General features: G+C 36.0%; 1 protein-coding gene across 4 annotated transcripts in view; it reads left to right on the forward strand.

Annotated features, from left to right (window-relative positions):
- The window catches only part of HEATR5B (HEAT repeat containing 5B), a 103260-nt gene that overhangs the window by 25932 nt on the left and 57780 nt on the right, over positions 1 to 19548 (forward strand). For all 4 annotated transcript variants that reach the window (XM_010838608.1, XM_010838611.1, XM_010838609.1 and 1 more), the window contains 10 exons: positions 153 to 264; positions 2126 to 2278; positions 3317 to 3416; positions 3771 to 3880; positions 4709 to 4872; positions 5594 to 5769; positions 8231 to 8336; positions 9871 to 10061; positions 12971 to 13130; positions 17259 to 17448. In XM_010838608.1, coding sequence (XP_010836910.1) covers positions 153 to 264; positions 2126 to 2278; positions 3317 to 3416; positions 3771 to 3880; positions 4709 to 4872; positions 5594 to 5769; positions 8231 to 8336; positions 9871 to 10061; positions 12971 to 13130; positions 17259 to 17448 — 1462 coding nt within the window. The remainder of the gene's footprint in view (positions 1 to 152; positions 265 to 2125; positions 2279 to 3316; positions 3417 to 3770; positions 3881 to 4708; positions 4873 to 5593; positions 5770 to 8230; positions 8337 to 9870; positions 10062 to 12970; positions 13131 to 17258; positions 17449 to 19548) is intronic.

Consider the following 19548-nt stretch of genomic DNA (forward strand, 5'->3'; position numbering starts at 1 on the left):
TACTGATGTTGCCTCTTTAAAAGCATGTTAACAGCAACAACAACAAAAAAAGGACAAATTCTTTTTTAATAAAAGCATACTAGCTATGTATTTTCTTTTTTGATCTTGTTAACTTGTTTAAATTAAAATCCAGTTCTAAACCTCTCTTGCAGATGGTTGTTAGTATTGCTGAAGATCTCTTACGAACTGCTGCCCAAAATAGCAGGCTGTCTTTACAGCGCACCCAAGCTGGATGGCTCTTACTTGGAGCACTCATGACTTTAGGTACAGCTATAACTGAGTAGGATTTTGTCTTATTCTGTAACTGTCAGTAGACTGTAAAGAAAGTTTAAAAGTATTCAACTTCACATCCTAGACTTTGAATGAGGCTATAAAAGGATAATGATGTTTTTCTCATCATTTGCTATGAGATTTTTTGGTAATTTCTGTTTATGTACACTTAGCGACTGAACTGAATGAGAAAGCGAAAGTCACTCTGTTGTGTCTGACTCTTTGCAACCCCATATACAGTCGTATATTCCATGGAATTCCCTAGGACATAATACTGGAGCTGGGGTGGGTATCCTTTCTCTTCTCCAGGGGATCTTCCCAACCCAGGGATCGAACCCAGGTCTCACACATTGCAGATGGATTCTTTACCAACTGAGCCACTTTCACCTTTACTATCAGAATAGCCATGGTCTAACTGATTAGCCTATTAAAAGAAACGAGATATTCCGTGCCCAAAGTGAAGGCTAGTGACGTGATTGTAGTAGGATGATAAAGTCACACAGTAAACTATCTCTTGTTGGCGTTACATCCTTGGGATATTCTTTTGCACTTCACTGTCCTAATTGTTCAGAGAAGGCGATGGCACCCCACTCTAGAACTCTTGCCTGGAAAATCCCATGGATGGAGGAGCCTGGTGGGCTGCAGTCCATGGGGTCGCTAAGAGTCGGGCACGACTGAGCGGCTTCACTTTCACTTTTCACTTTCCTGCACTGGAGAAGGAAATGGCAACCCACTCCAGTGTTCTTGCCTGGAGAATCCCAGGGACGGGGAGCCTGGTAGGCTGCCGTCTATGGGGTCGCACAGAGTCGGACACGACTGAAGCGACTTAGCAGCAGCAGCAGCAGCAGTCCTAATTGTTATGACAGATCTAAGATGCAGATAAAGTTTAGCATTATACATAGAACAGAAGTACCTGTTATCATTGTGATAATATATGGTATCAATATGTTATCATTGTAATAAGGTGTGTCCACGTTTTACTTCATATTTTCGACTTATACTATAAAAAGTATGTGTGTGTACTAACTACAAAGTTGCTAACTGCTTGATTCATCTACCTTTTGAGAATTGAACCTTGATCTGGTTTTCTAAAGAAGATAATAAGTGGTAACTTTTTTCCAGAACATTATGTTAAGTATGTTATGTGGTATATTAAATGAATTCCTTAGCAGTATAAATATAGGTTCCTACTTTTAAATATACTACTCCATGAAAATTAACCATATACATTGCCCTTAAAATGGAGTAGTAAATGTTTATATGTATGTGTTTAGGAACGGGTGTGTATGTTTATATACATATGTGTTTATAGAAAAGATATCATGAAATATGTCCCTGCTGCTGCTGCTGCTAAGTCGCTTCAGTCATGTCCAACTCTGTGCGACCCCATAGACAGCAGCCCACCAGGCTCCTCTGTCCATGGGATTCTCCAGGCAAGAACACTGGAGTGGGTTGCTATTTCCGCCTCCAATGCATGAAAGTGAAAAGTGAAAGTGAAGTCGCTCAGTCGTGTCCGACTCCTAGCGACCCCCTGGACTGCAGCCCCAGATAACTTTATTGTTGATAGAATGTAATCTGTCATTCTAAATATATTTGAGTAATTTCTTTTAGATGACATTTTGTGGATTTATTTTATGTTGGATGCTATAAATATTGTTAGTTTCTAGATGAATTTTACTGTGCTTCAATAGGTATATATTTCACTTACAGAATAAAAAACATTTTGAAAATGTTAGAGATTAAGATAGAGATAAGAATTATTGTTAAAGCTTATTTGAGGCTCTTTTCTATGATTTTTTTTTTTTTTTGTAGTGTTATATATAGTATGGTTTTGTATTCCCATTTTCTTGTTTAGGACCGTCTGTTGTTCGTTACCATCTACCCAAGATGTTGTTATTGTGGCGAAACGTTTTCCCTCGTTCTTTAAAGGAATTGGAGGCTGAGAAGGCCCGAGGCGATTCTTTTACCTGGCAGGTAACATTGGAAGGTCGTGCTGGAGCTTTATGTGGTAAGAACTGAAGGGATTGCACTTGCACACTATTATTTTCTTACTAAAATATTTGTGAAGTGAAGGTAAATCATTGCTTCAGTTTTTTGATACATAATGATGAGTTTGTAGACTTTTACATTTAGGAAAAAAAACTTTGTAAATAATCTATACCAGTTTACTAATTTTGCAATAAAAATGAAGGTAAGTCTTTGAAAAGGAGGTTAGAGTTTGTGATCAAACAGGAGCTAGAATCCAGGCCTCTTAATTGCCAGTTCCTGCAGTCTTCCACCTGAAGAAGCACTGAGTCATCATGTAAAAAAGCCCAGTGCTTATTTAAAGGAAAAAGAAACTCAGGATTACCAAGTTTACTGAGTTTACAGTTAGTCTTTTCATACAAATAGCTGTTTTCTCCTATCAGATCTGCAAAAGTTGATACATTTTTTAGATATCAGCATTTTCAAGAAGTGTGAAATAAAGTTGTTTTTGTTTGGGAGTCAGCAACTTATAGGAAAGGCTCAAGTTTTGTTTTATTTGGGAACTAAAATTACATTGAGTGACTATCCTTTTATGTTTTCTTACTTTATTTGAAGATGAAAAGTACTTCTTTTTCCAAACTGTGGGAGATGGATATGCACTTAACCATAAACACGGGGGCAGAGTGTCAGTTTTGTTCCCATATATCTGAGAGATGGTAGCTCTACTACTAAGCCAACAAAGATACTTCTGCTCACTGGGGCATTATGTCCACTCCTGGTTCTCTTCTGAAACAGCTTTCTTTTTCAGTCATCTGAATTCACATGGAGTCATAGACCTCTGAATTCTTGCTCATGGAAATCTTAAGAGACATCTTCCCTTCCTCTGTTTCTGTTGTCCACTCTTAGCCTTTTCTAATGAGTTTTCTCTGTCGTTGCAGTTGGTTCTTCTTTTGGTTTGACCTTGTTTTAGAACCTGATGTTTTGTAATAATTAAAAATTTTAGGAGCCTTTATATAACTTTATAAATTGTTCATCTTCACAAAAGCTGTTTCAAATCAGTCTTTTTAAAATTTTTATCTAGCAATGAGGAGTTTTGTTGCACATTGCCCTGAACTCCTAACTGAAGATGTGATTAGAAAATTGATGACCCCTATTGAATGTGCCATGACTATGATGTCACAGTAAGTAGGCAATTAGAACACATTAACATCCAATTTTGTATATTTAAAAATTGCCATGTTTTGTAATTCCCTGTACTGTCATATAGAAAATGTACTAAACTTTATGTAAAGTGATTTTAAAAATTATAGTAGTATAGATTGAAATAGAATTGTGTTTTATAGTGTTTCTGTTACTAACATTAAAAGTCACAAAATAAACTAAAACAAAAACATACTACTTACCAGTGTACTTTGACAGTACATTGATATTGTCTGAATGTCATCTGGATATCACTTTGATTTGACTGGGAAAGAATGTTTGTAAATACTGCTTATTCTAATAAGCTGATACAAATTATACTTTTGACATTTTAGCATTCCCTCTGTAATTAAAGCCCATGGAGCTCATCTGAAAGCTAGTGCTGCCATGGTCCGTTTAAGGCTTTATGATATCTTGGCATTGTTACCTCCAAAAACTTATGAAGGTAAGTAAAATTTGTGGATGTTTAATAAAAATTCTTCATTATGCCTTTCCAGCTCTTCACAATATCGTAGAGTTCTGACCCTGGCTACCTCGCTGCCTCACTGTGCAAAGGAAGGCCACCATTTTTCTTTTCATCATACAGAGTAGCTAACACTTGTTGAGCACTGCTGTGTTCCAGGTCCCAGCCTAAGCCCTTTATAAGTATTGGTGTCTTTGACTCTAACCACAGACCTTATGAGGCTAAAATATAGCTTTGTTTAAAGGTGAAGAATCTTGGGTACTTAGAGGTTGTGTAGCTTGCACGGGTCTGGGAGGTGGTAGCAGAGCTTGGATTCAAACCCAGCTGGTTCATATTCAGAGTCTGTGCTTTTGATGACTATCTTAACTATTATGATATAGCCAATAATTTAGGAATCTGAAGGGAGAATATTAATGTACTGTTGCAGAAGTTAAATGTCATATAAAATGTTAATATCCCGGTGCAACCATGCCTGAGAATTTTTATATGCTCTGGTTCAGTGTTTGTACATCATTGAGTAATTAATAGTAAATAATAATCATATTTAACATATTTAAAATAAAGAACTTTTCCTGAATTTGAGTTGTTTATTTAAATAATTTGGACTAAAAGGCACAATACAATAATGAGGAAGTGCCATTATTGTGTATTAAAACTAGCAATGAAACATTTAATACTGATTTGTAAAAAAAGGAAATGGGGATTTAATTATTTTACTTCTGTTGAACATACTGCTGCTCTTTGTAGGTAATGATTGTCATCTTCTTAAAAAGTATTATTTTTCATCTGATCTGAAGTTCTGTTTTTTAGGCTCTTTCAATGCACTTCTTAGAGAACTGGTGGCAGAATTCACTTTGACTGACAACTCAGCCAACACAACTACTTCCCTCCTCAGATCCCTCTGCCACTATGATGATAGTGTTCTACTTGGGTCCTGGCTTCAGGAAACTGATCATAAATCAATTGAAGACCAGGTAGTAAACTATACATTGAAATGATTACTAGCTTGATTGATAAACAATGGTACTAGTATACATTGTCATTTAAAAAGAAAATATTGTAGACTAAGGTTTACTTTTCATTTGTCTTTCTTAAGACATTTAAAAATATCTTCTTAGTGGTGGATAAATAAGGAGAAAAGGTAAGCAGCAATAGTTAGAATTGGGTGAGTTGTCTTTATTTGATAGTCTGTGTATTTAGGTATCCTGTGGCTGCTTTTGCAAAGATCGGTTTTGAGTAGCTTTTTGGTTGTTGGTGTTCTGTTTCAGTTTAGTTTATTTTGTGACAGATTAGAGAGGAATAAAATTTAGTAGACTGAAGATTTAGAACCTTTTTTGCCCACTGAATACATTATTTCATATGTACTTTTTAAAAAGTTTCTAAAGGTCACTTTAAAAAACTTTTTTTGTGAGTTTAAGTTATTCCTGATGTTATTTTGCTTACACATTTTAAGGTGGGTACTATAAAAATGTTTTAGAATGAACAAGATTTTTAAAAAAATGATATCAACTGTTGTGACTTTTTTAGATAGCCAAATTACATCTTTCTCTGTTTAAACATTTCCATAGTTAATCATTCTGTTGTTTTATTATTACCTTTTCTCTCTCCTCCTCTGTTTTACTCTTCATGCCCAGTACTTGGTAAGTGAATTTCCTACAGTAGATTTTGAATGATTTTTATGTCCTCTTTTTGCAGCTCCAGCCAAACAGTGCATCTGGGAGTGGGGCTTTGGAGCATGACCCATCCTCCATTTACTTACGAATACCTGCTGGAGAAGCTGTGCCTGGGCCTCTTCCCCTTGGAGTTTCGGTCATTGACGCTTCCGTGGCTCTTTTTGGTGTAGTGTTTCCTCATGTTTCTTTTAAACACCGGTTAGTATAAAGTCATAGTTAAATATAAATTATTTTTAAGTAGTAGATTTTCCCAGCCACTGAGTTTCCTTCTATTTCTCATTCATTAAGTCTTTTTACTATGAAAAGATGTGGAATTTAGTCATTCTTTTATTGCATCAATTGAGATGATTTGGGGGTTTTTTCCTTCATTCTATTAAGGTGATATATCACATTGATTAATTTTTGTCTGTTGAGCCATTCTCAAATTCCAGGAATAAATCCCACTTGGTCATAGTATATACACCTTTTAATGTTCTGCTATAGTTTGCTTATATTTTGTTCAAGATTTCTATGTCAGTATTTGTATTTGTAATTTTCTTGTAGTGTCTGCCTGTCTTTGGTATCAATGTAAAAGTTTTCAAAATATATTCTGGATGCAAAAAAAAAAAAAGTTCAAACAATAGTCTCACAAACATAATAATATAAATTGCATGCAGACTCCACATAATTTGAAACTGTTTTTCAGGTTTGAGCCCATGTTCTGGCATCTAATAACTATTGTATTGTGGACCAGGTCTTATACAACAAAATTTTCATTGTAGTAATTTGTTTGCCAGTTTATAAGGCATAGTATGTTTGCCTGTATCTTTAATTAGGGACAGCAGTTTTCTAAGTTTTTTGATTTTGTTATTGAGATAGTAAATGAATGAGAAGTCTACTCCCTAATGTAATGTTTTTCAGATGTTAAAATATGGAATTTGGAACACTAAAGGAATTGATTCTTTTCTTAATGGGAGGATTTTAGTTTGCTATGCTTTATGTCCACAGACACTGTACTTAACTTTTAGGGGTTTTATACTTAAAAGTTTCTTTTTACTGATTTTCCCAGAAGAAGGACTAAAAATGAATTAATGTAAAATCTTCACAGATAGTTCAGGTTTTAAAAACTATGCCTCAAGAACATTGTTGTATTTGTATAGAAAAGATAGCATGTCTTTACATATGTAGGTTACTTGATTAGTTTTTAACTTGAGGGGAGAATTTTAAATATGGAATTTTACTTTATCCAGATATCTTCAAGAGCATTTGGTTGCCACGTGAATGTTAAAGACTTAAAAGTGAAAGAATCTTATGAAGCATCTATTTTAATGTTCTTGTTTTAAAACTAGAGAAATCTAGGTCTGAGAGCTCGTGGTTTGCCAAAAATTATACAGCTAGTTGTGAAAGCTGTAACTAGAATCCAGGATTATCTTAACCTTATTAAATCACTTTTGTGAAACAAGATGAAGTAAAAATAGATAATTCTATCAAAAATATAATATATAACATAAATATCCAGGGATGGAGGAATCAGTGAATACATTATGGAAAGTTGATAGGCTGAAGTATGTTTTACAGAGACAATGTTTTGATATCAGCAAATGCTCATTATATAATGTTAAATGAAGAATGTAAAAGGCAAGAAGTGTTGCAATTTCGATTTTAATATATGTAAAAATGTTCAGTGGTTATTCCTAGGTAGTAACTTTTTCTTGATATTTTTCAAATTAAAAGAAATAAATACTTTATAGAAGGGGAAACCTTTTTTTTTAAGTTGCAGGTTTGAGATCAGTTATAGGCACACGATATTTGATGGCTGTGTTGGAGCACATGTACATCTTCTTAGGTGTGTGCCTGATAGCAATGTGGACAGTGCCCTGCTTCCTCACCAGAGATGTGGGTCAGTGTCAGAGAGGTGTGCGCGTGTCAGCCCGAACAGGTGTCCTCTAAGAACATCTGACTGGGTTACCTCCTGGAGGAAAGATGGTTTCTTCCTATTGGGTTTTTGAGGAATGCTTTGACGTGAGACCTGTGGCCTTTTATAATTGAGCTTAAACCCTTCCAGTGAAATTCCCCTAGATTCCTTTGCCCCACTCCATTTCTTTTTAGGAGAATCTGGTGTGACCTCATTCTCTTTAATCAGAATAGTCTCAAATGGCTGTGATTTGGGGAAGAGGGGTAACTGTCTCATTTTTAAAAAATGAAAGAATGAAACAACCAGTTCACCTCTGATTTTTCACATTTAACAAAAGTGACCAAGCTAAATCTTAAAAAAAAACAACTCCCAATTAGCTTCCAAAAACAGGGCATGAAGTACTATTTTCTTCTGTGTGTGAACATTTTTAAATTTCCAACCTAAAAATCTTCCACAGAGATGCACAGCTAATGATGGTTATTCTGTTCAAGAAACCTTGAGCATCTACTTTGTTGCACACTGAAGGTGACTCAGATTATGACCTTATTTTGCTGATTGAAACGTAATATCAATCTCTTGTGTTGTGCCAGTTAGTTGTTTCATATTTGTCTATTAATTCAAAGAAGGGGGGAACTGTAGACCAGGGAATGAAAATAGAGAAGAGATAGAATGGGGCATTATTTGTTAAACAGTGTGTCTTATCTCTGTTTTTTGAGCCATATTTGAATAAAAAGTATTGCTAATGTAATCTTGATTCTATTATAGATTACAGATGTTGGATCACTTTGCTGAATGTGTTAAACAAGCCAAAGGTGTTCGCCAGCAGGCGGTGCAGCTTAATATCTTTACAGCTGTACTTAGTGCACTAAAGGTATTTACTTTTAAAACATAGTAAATGTTCTAAACTGAGATTTTAACTCATACCTTTAATATAGTAATTCAGGCATACCAAGACTATTATATAATCTATAATATTAAGTTGTTAATCTATAATATGGTAATATTAAGATATTACTGTTTTAAAATAAAAGGGCAACAGGTAAAGAGTTTAAATGGGCATGAATTAAATCATATTTTGTAAACTTCAGGGAAAGGGATGTAGGCATTAGTTATGCAAAAAAGATTTGTGCCATTTATATAATCGTTAGTATACATCCTTTTTAGAGACTGTCAGCTACCAACCTCTGAGTTTTTTTTAAAAAGAAGTGGGGTGGTCATGGTTCCCCTCAGTGGCTGGAAGGCTAGCAAACAACTATAATGTTTCTGTACAGTATACTTTTACTCATAGGTGTGCTCACTAAAGGCTCTGCTGCAGTTAACACTTTGCCTAGGCAGCACGACTTAAAAGATTTTTGGCCTCAAGTAAATAAATAAATTTACGGAGAAGGCAATGGCACCCCACTCCAGTACTCTTGCCTGGAAAATCCCATGGATGGAGGAGCCTGGTAGGCTGCAATCCGTGGGGTCGCTAAGAGTTGGACACGACTGAGCGACTTCGCTTTCACTTTTCACTTTCATGCATTGGAGAAGGAAATGGCAACCCACTCCAGTGTTCTTGCCTGGAGAATCCCAGGGACGGGGGAGCCTGGTGGCTGCCGTCTATGGGGTCACACAGAGTTGGATACGACTGAAGTGACTTAGCATAGCATAGCATAGCAAATAAATAAATTTAAGTTCCAGGACAGTAAGTATAACTAGAACCAGAGACATTAACCTTTAGTATGATGAAGAAACTTTGTCAGCATTCATGTTTTGTCACTTAGTCATGTCTGACTCTTTGCAACCCCTGTGGACTGTAGCCTACCAGGCTCCTCTGTCCATGGGATTCTCCAGGCATGAATAATGGAGTGGGTTGTCATGCCCTCCTCCAGGGGATCTTCCCGACCCAGGGATCGAACCTGGGTCTCCAGCATTACAGGCAGATTCTTTACCATCTGAGCAACCGATGTTCATTTACTGATTATTCTTAACCTCATTTTGTCTTTAAGTATCTACTGGATATACTCTTTGTGACATAATTATCGTCTCTGGCATTTTTATAATAAAGTATCAGGGTTTCATGTTCATCAGGCCTTTTTCCTTTCTTAAAGTTTAATGATAAATTTCAGTCAGTTAATAACAGTTGTTTTAATAATACAGTGTCCTTTATACATAAAAACAACTTTTAAGTATGTTTCCTTGGTAGAGACACTCCTAGGGATTGTTGGTTTTAGGGCTGATTCAGCTGCAACTATGTTACGTATCATGTTCTGAAATCATGTTTAGGAAAGTGATTGCTGTCAATTTAAAAGGTGTTAATTCTAAGCATAGTATATGCATGGGAAAGCTGGCTGAAGAGAGTAATGTGTGAAGATGTTAATTTACAAATATTGCAGTCCTTTTTTTTTTTTTTTTAATAACCGTAGGGCCTCGCTGAAAACAAAAGTACTTTAGGACCAGAGGAAGTTCGTAAATCTGCTCTGACACTGGTTATGGGGGCCCTGGACAATCCAAACCCCATCTTACGATGTGCAGCAGGGGAAGCTCTTGGAAGAATGGCTCAGGTGGTCGGAGAAGCAACTTTTATTGCTAGAATGGCCCAATATAGCTTTGACAAGTGAGTCTCCCTATCACCAAGTAATTTTCTTTCATAGTCAATGATGTCATTTAGATAATCCATAATTATTATTAACCGGACCATGTATTTTCTACACGGTACATGCTTTCAATGTGGTGTGGGTTTCTTTTTCAGCTCTTGAATGTTATATAATGGAATCAAGAGGGTTGTTAGTAAACGTTTCTCTAAATTATGTGTACTTTGCTCTCAAAGAGGTGCTTTGAAGTTCTTTTCTCTCATTTCTGCTCCCCCCACCCCACCATTGCCATTGTTCTTTCTGTTAATATTTCACTTTTTGGACAAGCCATTCTTTTTCTAACTATTACTAAGTTTATCGTTCAGTTTAGTTCAGTTGCTCAGTCGTGTCCGACTCTTTGCGACCCCATGAATCGCAGCACACCAGGCCTCCCTGTCCATCACCAACTCCTGGAGTTCACTCAAACTCATGTCCATCGAGTCGGTGATGCCATCCAGCCTTCTCATCCTCTGTCGTCCCCTTCTCCTCCTGCCCCCAATCCCCCCCAGCATCAGAGTCTTTTCCAATGAGTCAGCTCTTTGCATGAGGTGGCCAAAGTACTGGAGTTTCAGCTTCAGCATCATTCCCTCCAAAGAAATCCCAGGGCTGATCTCCCTCAGAATGGACTGGTTGGATCTCCTTGCAGTCCAAGGGACTCTCAAGAGTCTTCTCCAACACCACAGTTCAAAAGCATCAATTCTTCAGCGCTCAGTTTTCTTTGTAGTCCAACTCTGACATCCATAATGACCACTGGAAAAACCATAGCCTTGACTAGATGGACCTTTGTTGGCAAAATAATGTCTCTACTTTTTAATATGCTATCTAGGTTGGTAAGTTTATCATTACTTAAATTATTTCTGAAATGGGATATATTTAGCATTAGCTTTAAAGAATTTTGTGGCATTTAAAAGAGTGACCTCAGAGATCCAAATAAATGTGATTAAGATGATAAATACAGTTTATTAGTGACTGTTTGTTGTTAATCAAGTACTTAAGTAGAGTAGTTGAAAATCAAGAGTGGTTAGGAATTAACATTTGATTAATATAAACTAATCATTCTTAAGTATGGTATATCTTGAGTATTAATTATACTAAACTACATTGTGATTATCAACAAGAGAGAGGTTGGGAGAAGCAGTGGTTGTGAAGTAGTAATTCTAAAGAAGTGTTTTCGGAACTCGGGTGGGTTGAGGATAATGCCCCAGTGTTACCGCTTGACTCACTAAGGATAATACAAGTGGGCAGAATACAGTCAAAATATTCCCACTTAGTCTTCTACAGGATGGCTTCAGTTATTTTCTAGTGATAGATTAGCTTTACCTTTTTCAAGTGTCTCTCATTGATCCTGAAATCAACTTTTGTTAAAGATATTTTAAAAGAACCAATCTTAACCACCTGTTTTGTGGTTTGTGTTCTGTTATTAATAGGTAAAATTGGAATGTATTTCTTTGGAAAACTCTTGAATGGTTAGTTTTTCTTTAGTTACCAGCGGTTTTAATTTATGTGTCTTCAATACCTATCAGAGTATCTGTTTCATACGTAATCTGGTGAAACACAAGGACATTTCATTCATATTCATACCTGTCCAGTTAATGGTGTGCAGGTGTTCTCAATGCTTAGTTTCATTAGCTTTTCCAAATAATTTATTATGATCTAAAGTTAATTATTACATAGATTTGAAGTTACCCATTTTTTTTCACATTTTCATTTATCTGAAACTGGGATTTGTCTTAAAATCTCCATAAAGTGTTATAATTATTGGGCAGCATTCTCACTTTGACACCTCTGGGAAATGTATATTCTTATATCTTAGATAATGTACTTTATTGAATAGATAATTATTACTGACAAAATTGGCTCAAGTTTCATTTTAGCTCACTGGCATGAACTTTGAAAAGTGACTCTGTGAAGGAAGCTTTCTAATCTGTATAATGCTTTAGAATGCACAGTGTCATTCATTCTTCTTTCATTCCTCAAAACAACTGCTATATAGGAATAATGATAATGTTTTGTTTTACAGATGGAGAAACTGAGGTATAGAGAGATAAAGACCCCTTATCCAAGGATATAATATATTAGAAATATTACTAAAGTATTTCCCTGGTAGTCCAGTGGCTAAGACTCCACAATCGCAATGTGGAGGGATCAGGTTCAATCTCTGGTCAGGGAAGATCCTACATGCCATGTGATGTGGTCGAAAAAAAAAAGTACTGCTCTGGATGCACTTAGTTCATGTCTTTCATCGCTGCATTTCCTAATGTCTGTTCTATCATGACAGCATTTGTATTTTTCTTTGCCATAGGCAAACTAACCAGCCAGAGTCCTGGGATGGTTTTTTATCCCTTGACTTTATTTCACTTTTATTAGTTTAATTATGGATGATTTATTGAGAGTCATAATACAGTTTGTTTGGGGTTTTTTTTAGGAATACAGTTTTTAAAATGTAATCAAAGTTGCTTTCTAGGTTCCTTTGCTATTTTAGGAGCTTTGTTCTTAGTGGGATTTTCATCTTCTCTAACAGTAACTATGTTGGTGCATGATTATGTCATAGTCTTTTTGTCTTATTTGTCTTTTATTGAAAGCACCAGTGGTTAAAATATATTTCAAATGGCTCTTGTATTTTTGAGGAATAATTAATATTAAAAACTCTGAAGTTGTAGTTTCTTTTTCATGTTTTCTCTGAAGTGAAAATAGGCTTTTATTCAGTGAAATGTGTGATTTTAGCCATTTTAAATTAAGTCTCTAACGTTTGTTAATGAGTAGAGAAAGAAGTAATCATGATTGTAATCTTTTTTGATTTCCAGAATAGATCCCTTTTATTGTGTGATTCATAAGCTTGTTGTTGCCATAGGGAAAGAGAAGAAACAATCCTTGAAGCATGACTCTTTTCCAGGTTGAAGTCAGCTCGAGACGTTGTGTCCAGAACCGGCCACTCATTGGCTCTGGGCTGTTTGCATCGTTATGTTGGTGGTATCGGCTCAGGACAACATCTGAAGACCAGTGTCAGCATTTTGTTGGCCCTGGCACAGGATGGAACATCCTCTGAAGTCCAGGTAGGATGTCAAGTTTTTTATTATGAAATATGAAAATATTACTTGTAGGAAAATTTATTTCTAAAAAATGGTAATGATTCTGATGAGTTGTTAGGGAAAATGTCTTGGGGTCTTTCTCTTTCATTTTGTTTTATGAGTGTATAACAGGATTTTGTATTTGAACCTAATCCTAAAGTCTGTCTTATTCTGGGAATTTGACCCATTCCATACATTCCTTGAAGCATCATTTCTTTGTATTATTTATTATCCTTGGTACATGTTTCCTCTTCTTTGTATTTCCTTACATTTGGTAGATTGATCAAATTTCTTTTAATAACCTTTCTTTCTCTCTTCCTCTAGTACCCTAACCCAGGTACAGGGTCATGGGTTGAGTCTTCAAGTGTACTCCTTGAATTTCGTTTTTTCTTTCTCTTCAAATATTTTATACAAATATAGATTTAAATACAGTAAGAGGCAAAAACTTCATGTGTATGAAGATATCCTAGATTCTTGATTCGCCATTTTCACACTAATGCACCAAAAAATATCGAGTATCCAGTAGGTTTCAACTTGCCAGCTTCATACTGGGACTCAGATGATGACAAGAGACAAGTTTGATTGCTATTATTGCCTGTGTATAGATGGGTTCCTTCGCCATCAGAAAAGGATTCAGAATCCACCAGAGGCTTCTTAGTCTACAGGCTTAGTTTGCTTTGACTTCTTGGAAAATGTTTCCAGCTATAAAGCACAAACGTCCCCAAAGAACTAAAAGCACAAATGAAATAATCTTGCCCCTTAAGAGGGTCTATGCTGTTTTTTTTTTTTTTTAAACACTGTTTCCACAGTAGTCTGCAAGAAAAGAATAGAACTATAAAATTATTTTACCTAAGAAGATGCTGCTTTCTTCTTTTATGTCAAAGAGTCAGTGCTAATTTTCTTTCCTTTGTCTTCATTTTTTTCTCAGCCCTCTCTTGCTTTAATTTCTTAAAACCACACTCCTGTAAGTGACTGCTTCACATGATTCATTCCTATGACATGACGTTTTACTATAATGTAGATCACATACATTCCCTCAAAGCTGCTATTTCAGTTCTCATCTGCACAAGAATAGTATGGTAGCATTCTTCAGTTTTCTGTAAGGTCTCTTCTGTGTTAAGAATCCTAACTCAAAAATTATACTTCACGGTCAAATTATTGTATACATGTATTCAGCTGTAATTACTAGAGATTTATTGTTGAATAGTGGTTTCTTTTTTGTATCCTCAACTCCTGTGTTGAGATCTCTGTTCTTACTTTGTTTTTACTTGATAGGAAAACTTCCTTTAACAATAATAATCTTGAGAAGGGTTGTTGAGTGGTGTGTTTTTTGATTCCTTGCATAACTGAAATAAAAGAACTCTATTTAATCTTCAAATTTGAATGATATTTGGTTGGATATACTATTCCTGGCACACAGTCCTTTTTTTTCATTATTCATAAATGTTTTGGTATTTTTTATGTTGCATGTGAGAGTCTCATAGTAGCTTAATTTTCTGAGTTAAATTTCCACAGATATTAACATCTCAGTTTTTTATCAGCTATCTATAAAAGCTTTCAAATATGTTCTTTAAGATGTAGAAGATAACATATAAGCCAATTATCAAATTAACTGATGTACAAATACTGTAAAGTTTTTCTGCAGTGTGGCTTTGAATATCCAGATATAAAACTTTAGTGATAAATACATTTTCTTCTTTTATGCTGTGCATGTATTTTCCACTCCCAAAAGACTTCGGTTTATGTATTGATAATAAATTTCTAACATAATGGAGCTTATAGACATCATAGCTGTCTCTTCCCCTGGCTTTTTATTTCTCTTGCTGAGGAACTTATCTGAACTATGTCTATATGTTTATAACCTTACATTTTGGTTTACTAGCATTTTCCCTCTATCCTTGCAGCTTAGAAATTTCATCAAATTGCATGTAAGTTTATCTTTTCTTTTTCAGTTTCTGGTACTTATTTGCGTATTGAGCCTCTTGTCTTTGTCCTCATTATTTTAAATTTTTTGTGTTTTCACTATGTATTACGAGATAATCTTCCAATTGAACCTCTAATTGAAAAAGTAATGATTTTTGTATTTAATAATTTGTTGTTTAGTTGCTCAGTCATGTCCAACCCTTTCGTGACCCCATGGACTGTAGCTCGCCAGGCTCCTCTGTCCTTGGGATTTCTCAGGCAAGAAGACTGGAGTGGGTTGCCATTTCCTTTCTCCAGTATTTAATAATAATTATTCTTTTTTTCTAGCTTTCTACTGAACATTTAATATAAATCCTGGGTGTTTTTGTTTTTTTTTTAAAAAACACTTCTCCTTTGTACTTCAATTATATTGCCTTAAAAATCCTTGCAATAATTTTATTAAAATACTCTTTTCTTCTTCTATTAATTTTTTTCTCCAAAATGTGTCTTCTGGTCTTCCTCCCTCAAGCTGCTATATTCTGATTACTTTTCTCAGTAGGTGTGGTTTCTATACATAATTGTCCAACTCAGGTTGCTTAATTCCCTAGGATTGGAGTAGATTGACAAGTAGTAGAAAGTAAGGTATGGATTTTTTTTTCCTACCACGTTGTCAAGTTGGGAAACTTCTCTATTGAGACCTCTGTGTCCTCAGCTCAGGAGTGCAGCTTTCCTTTGGAGATGCCAATAGCAAAAATAAAAGGTACTGGTTTCCGTCTCCGCTGAGAGGAATGAGAAAATTGGACCAGATGATTTTAACTTACGAAAAGAAAAAGGGAGAAGGCAGTTTCCCTATCTGTTAGGATATAGTCTGTACTTCTCGTGCTGTCTGTGTCCTGAAGACCAAGAGAGTAGACATGGAATGGGACCAGAGAAGGGGTGCCGAGACGGCCTTCACATCTCTTCTGTAAGTGGACTGGCAGCCCACACACCCACTCAGAACCTTCCCGACGCTGCAGCCCAGGCTTCCCAGCATAGATGGTGCCTCCCCGCATCCTTCTCCTTGACACAGAGAGGCTTCTAGTAAGGCTGCAGTTGAGTTAGGAAAGCCAACCAACAACACCCTCCATCTCTCCCACACTTACCTGGTACATGCTCCTTCACTGCAGCAAAGCCCAAACCTATTACAGGCAAGGCACTCGAGTTTTAAAACCTACGAAGAGAGTTCTATAAATGAGGTGCTCAGAAACTGGAGAAGGAGGCAGACGGCAGCAGTGGTGCCGAAGCACTTCAGTCAGCAGAACGCCTGGGCTGTGGTGGGGTCCTAAGCAGACCTCATGGAAAAGGTGAGGCTTCAGCCCTGGTGAAGAGGGTGATTTTACTGAGAACAGGAAGGAAATGAGAGCCCAAACCTAGCCAGATCCCCAAGGTGTGAACTGTATGAAGCAGGACCTTTAACTGCTCTTCAGTCAATCCATTGTGGCTTCAAAAATATGTATAGGTAAAATCTCTTAAGAATTGAGAACTGAATGAGGTGTCTGAGAGTATAAAGCAGAGAGTTTTTTTGTTTTTGTTTTTTAAAAGTACTTTCTTTAACATATGGGTGTGGGCAGTTTAAAGGATTTTTTCATTTTCTTAAGCCTGTGCTGATTACAGTACATTGCTCCAGGTTAATTTTGCAAATACTGTTAGCCACTAAGATTATTTATGCTTAGTAAACATAAATTAGAGCTTGAAAAGATTCAGTGACTTGAAGAGCTGTTATGTGAATGTCATTGCTTGAGAAATAGATCTGAGTACTACAGAACATTGGTGTGGTCATGGTTTTATTTCAGGCTAGTTTCTTAGCAAAATTGTAAAGCCATATCAGATGTCCTTTTAGCATCCACTAAATTAAACTCTCATTACATAAGTTTCTCTTTTTGGGAGTTGTGAAATGCATGTAATTTTAATAGAGGAAATGAGTTCATCAGTGAAACTTTTTCCCTGACACTTAAAGTCACACTGCAAAGGAACTTTAAACATAGCATTTGTGTATCGGTTGCTTTGGTCATTGGCTACTAGTAGCTTATGTGTTGACCTTGACTCATTTAAAGAATATATTTTAAAATATTTCTATTTATTAAAAATGAAGTATTAGTATTATGAAAATTCAAGTTAAAATATCAGTTCACTATACTGTTTACAATAAAATAGAATTATATTTTATTCCAGACTTGGTCCCTTCACTCGCTTGCTTTGATAGTGGATTCTAGTGGCCCAATGTATCGTGGATATGTAGAGCCAACGTTATCTCTAGTTCTTACCTTGCTGTTGACAGTTCCACCCTCACATACAGAAGTTCATCAGTGTTTGGGGAGATGCTTGGGTGCTATAATAACTACTGTTGGACCGGAACTACAAGGTGAGTAACTTCATCTTAAGCTAAAGGGATTACACAGATAATAACTGTCTTTCAGCTTCCTGAATATTACCTTCACATTGCCTAAAGAAATCTTATAATAATCATTTCTGTGTGTTATGCACTGGCAATTTACTGAATACCCGGAGCTCTCCTTTTTATGTGTGCTATTTAATTTACTCCCCTTAAGAAAACTGTGATATGAAGATGCTTTTTGAACTTTTGAGCAGAAAAAACACCTAAAATGTTACTTGGAGCCCTATGAAGTCAAAGGTGAAAGTGGAGTTCCTTTGGCCTGAGGTGCCATCCACTTGTCTTCATGGACTCTAGCTTCACTTTTTTGTTTTTTTTTAACTCTTAAGAAATATATTATTTTCTCTCAGGAATTAAACTCAGAGAAGTTAAGTAACTTGCCTTGAGTCATTCAACTGAGGAGTAGCAGATTTGTGATCCTAAGGCCCAAATTCTTACCATGTACTTCCACTGAAATAATACGACAAATGGTTAACTTAAACACTCAGGTCAGAAAATTATTGTGAATTTATGCAAAATATATGAGCTACTTTCAGAGCTTTCTCTTTTCCCCCTGCTATTTATTAAATCTTTCAGTGAGTCTAGCTTTTTATATATATTATCTCATTTGATTCTAACAGCAATCCTGATAAAGGTATATCTCTCCATTTTACAGATGAATTACTGGGGCTGAGAAAGGTTAAGCACTTTCCCAAGATTTTATATATATTATATAGCCAGTGAGGGCTTCCCAGGTGGCACAGTGGTAGAGAAACCTCCTGCCAGTGCAGGAGACACAGGAGACGCAGCTTCAGTCCCTGGTTCGGGAAGATCCCCTGGAGAAGGAAGTGGCAACTCACTCCAGTGTTCTTGCTGGGAAAATTTCATAGACAGAGGAGCCTGACAGGCTGTAGTCCATGCATAACTGAGCACACACATAGAGACACACACACACACACACACACACACACCCGCCAATGAGTGGTTGGAATCAGAGGTCAAGCTCAGGTAAATTTCCTTTGCCTGTTTGCCTGCATTCTTAACTACTATGCTTCATTGCCTCCATTCAGATAGTTACTTTAAAAAAAAAGAGGGAAGTGAAAAAAGAAAGGATCTTGAGGAATGCTAGGAATTGAAAAATATATGATTTATACATGTCTCTGTCTTGTCCTCTTTGATAAGGTCGATATTTCTTTCTTCCAGTGAATATCACAGGTATGTGGAGAGAATAAATATGTGCCCTTGATTAAGTGTAGGTGTCTACCAAGTGCTTTCTGATATGGTGGTGAGGCCTGTGTACGTCAAACTAGAATATGACTCTTGTGTAACTCTGTGATTTCCTTGTTTGGTCTCTGGGTGAGTGTGTGTGCTCAGTCTCGTAAGGCATGTCCAACTCTTTGCGACCCTGTGGATTGTAGTTTTCGGGGTCCTCTGTGGGATTTCCCAGGCAAGAATACTGAAGTAGGTTGCCGTTTCCATCTCCGGGTATCTTCCTGACCCAGGGATTGAATCCGTATCTCCTGTGCTGGCAGGTGGATTCTTTACCACTAAGCCACTAGGGAAGCCCTGTTTAGTCTTTATATAAAAAAATTTTTTTTGCATTGGTAAAAATTTTAAATCACTTATATTTGGCAGCTAAGATATTTTTATCTAGACAGTGTGTAATACTACACAATTTATTTTTCCTATCTGTCCTAAAAATTGCCATTAATCTTATTAGCAAAATAGGATTTGACATTATTTTATCATAGAAGTGGTACTGTTATTTGAAAAAGAACCAGAGAATAAGGAATGTTCTGGCTCTTCCAAAGGAAACAATGGTAGGCTTAAAAGACAATATAGTTTATCAGAGGATAAATATAAAGCTAGGTAAATCTAAGATGCATTATTGTCATTCATAAACTGTTGTTTTGAAATCATTTGTATATATTTTACAGAATTTTTGTTTACAAAACCATCAGAAAGAGGGTTATTTATCTTAAAAGTGACTCCTTTTTAAATTTTGATTGAATCATAGTTGCTATACACTATTATATTCATTTCAGGTGTACTACTTGGTATTTCAGCATTTATATATATTATGAATTGATT

Source organism: Bison bison, unplaced genomic scaffold, assembly GCF_000754665.1.
Source record: "Bison bison bison isolate TAMUID 2011002044 unplaced genomic scaffold, Bison_UMD1.0 scf7180017864100, whole genome shotgun sequence".
Classification (NCBI taxonomy): Eukaryota; Metazoa; Chordata; class Mammalia; order Artiodactyla; family Bovidae; genus Bison; species Bison bison.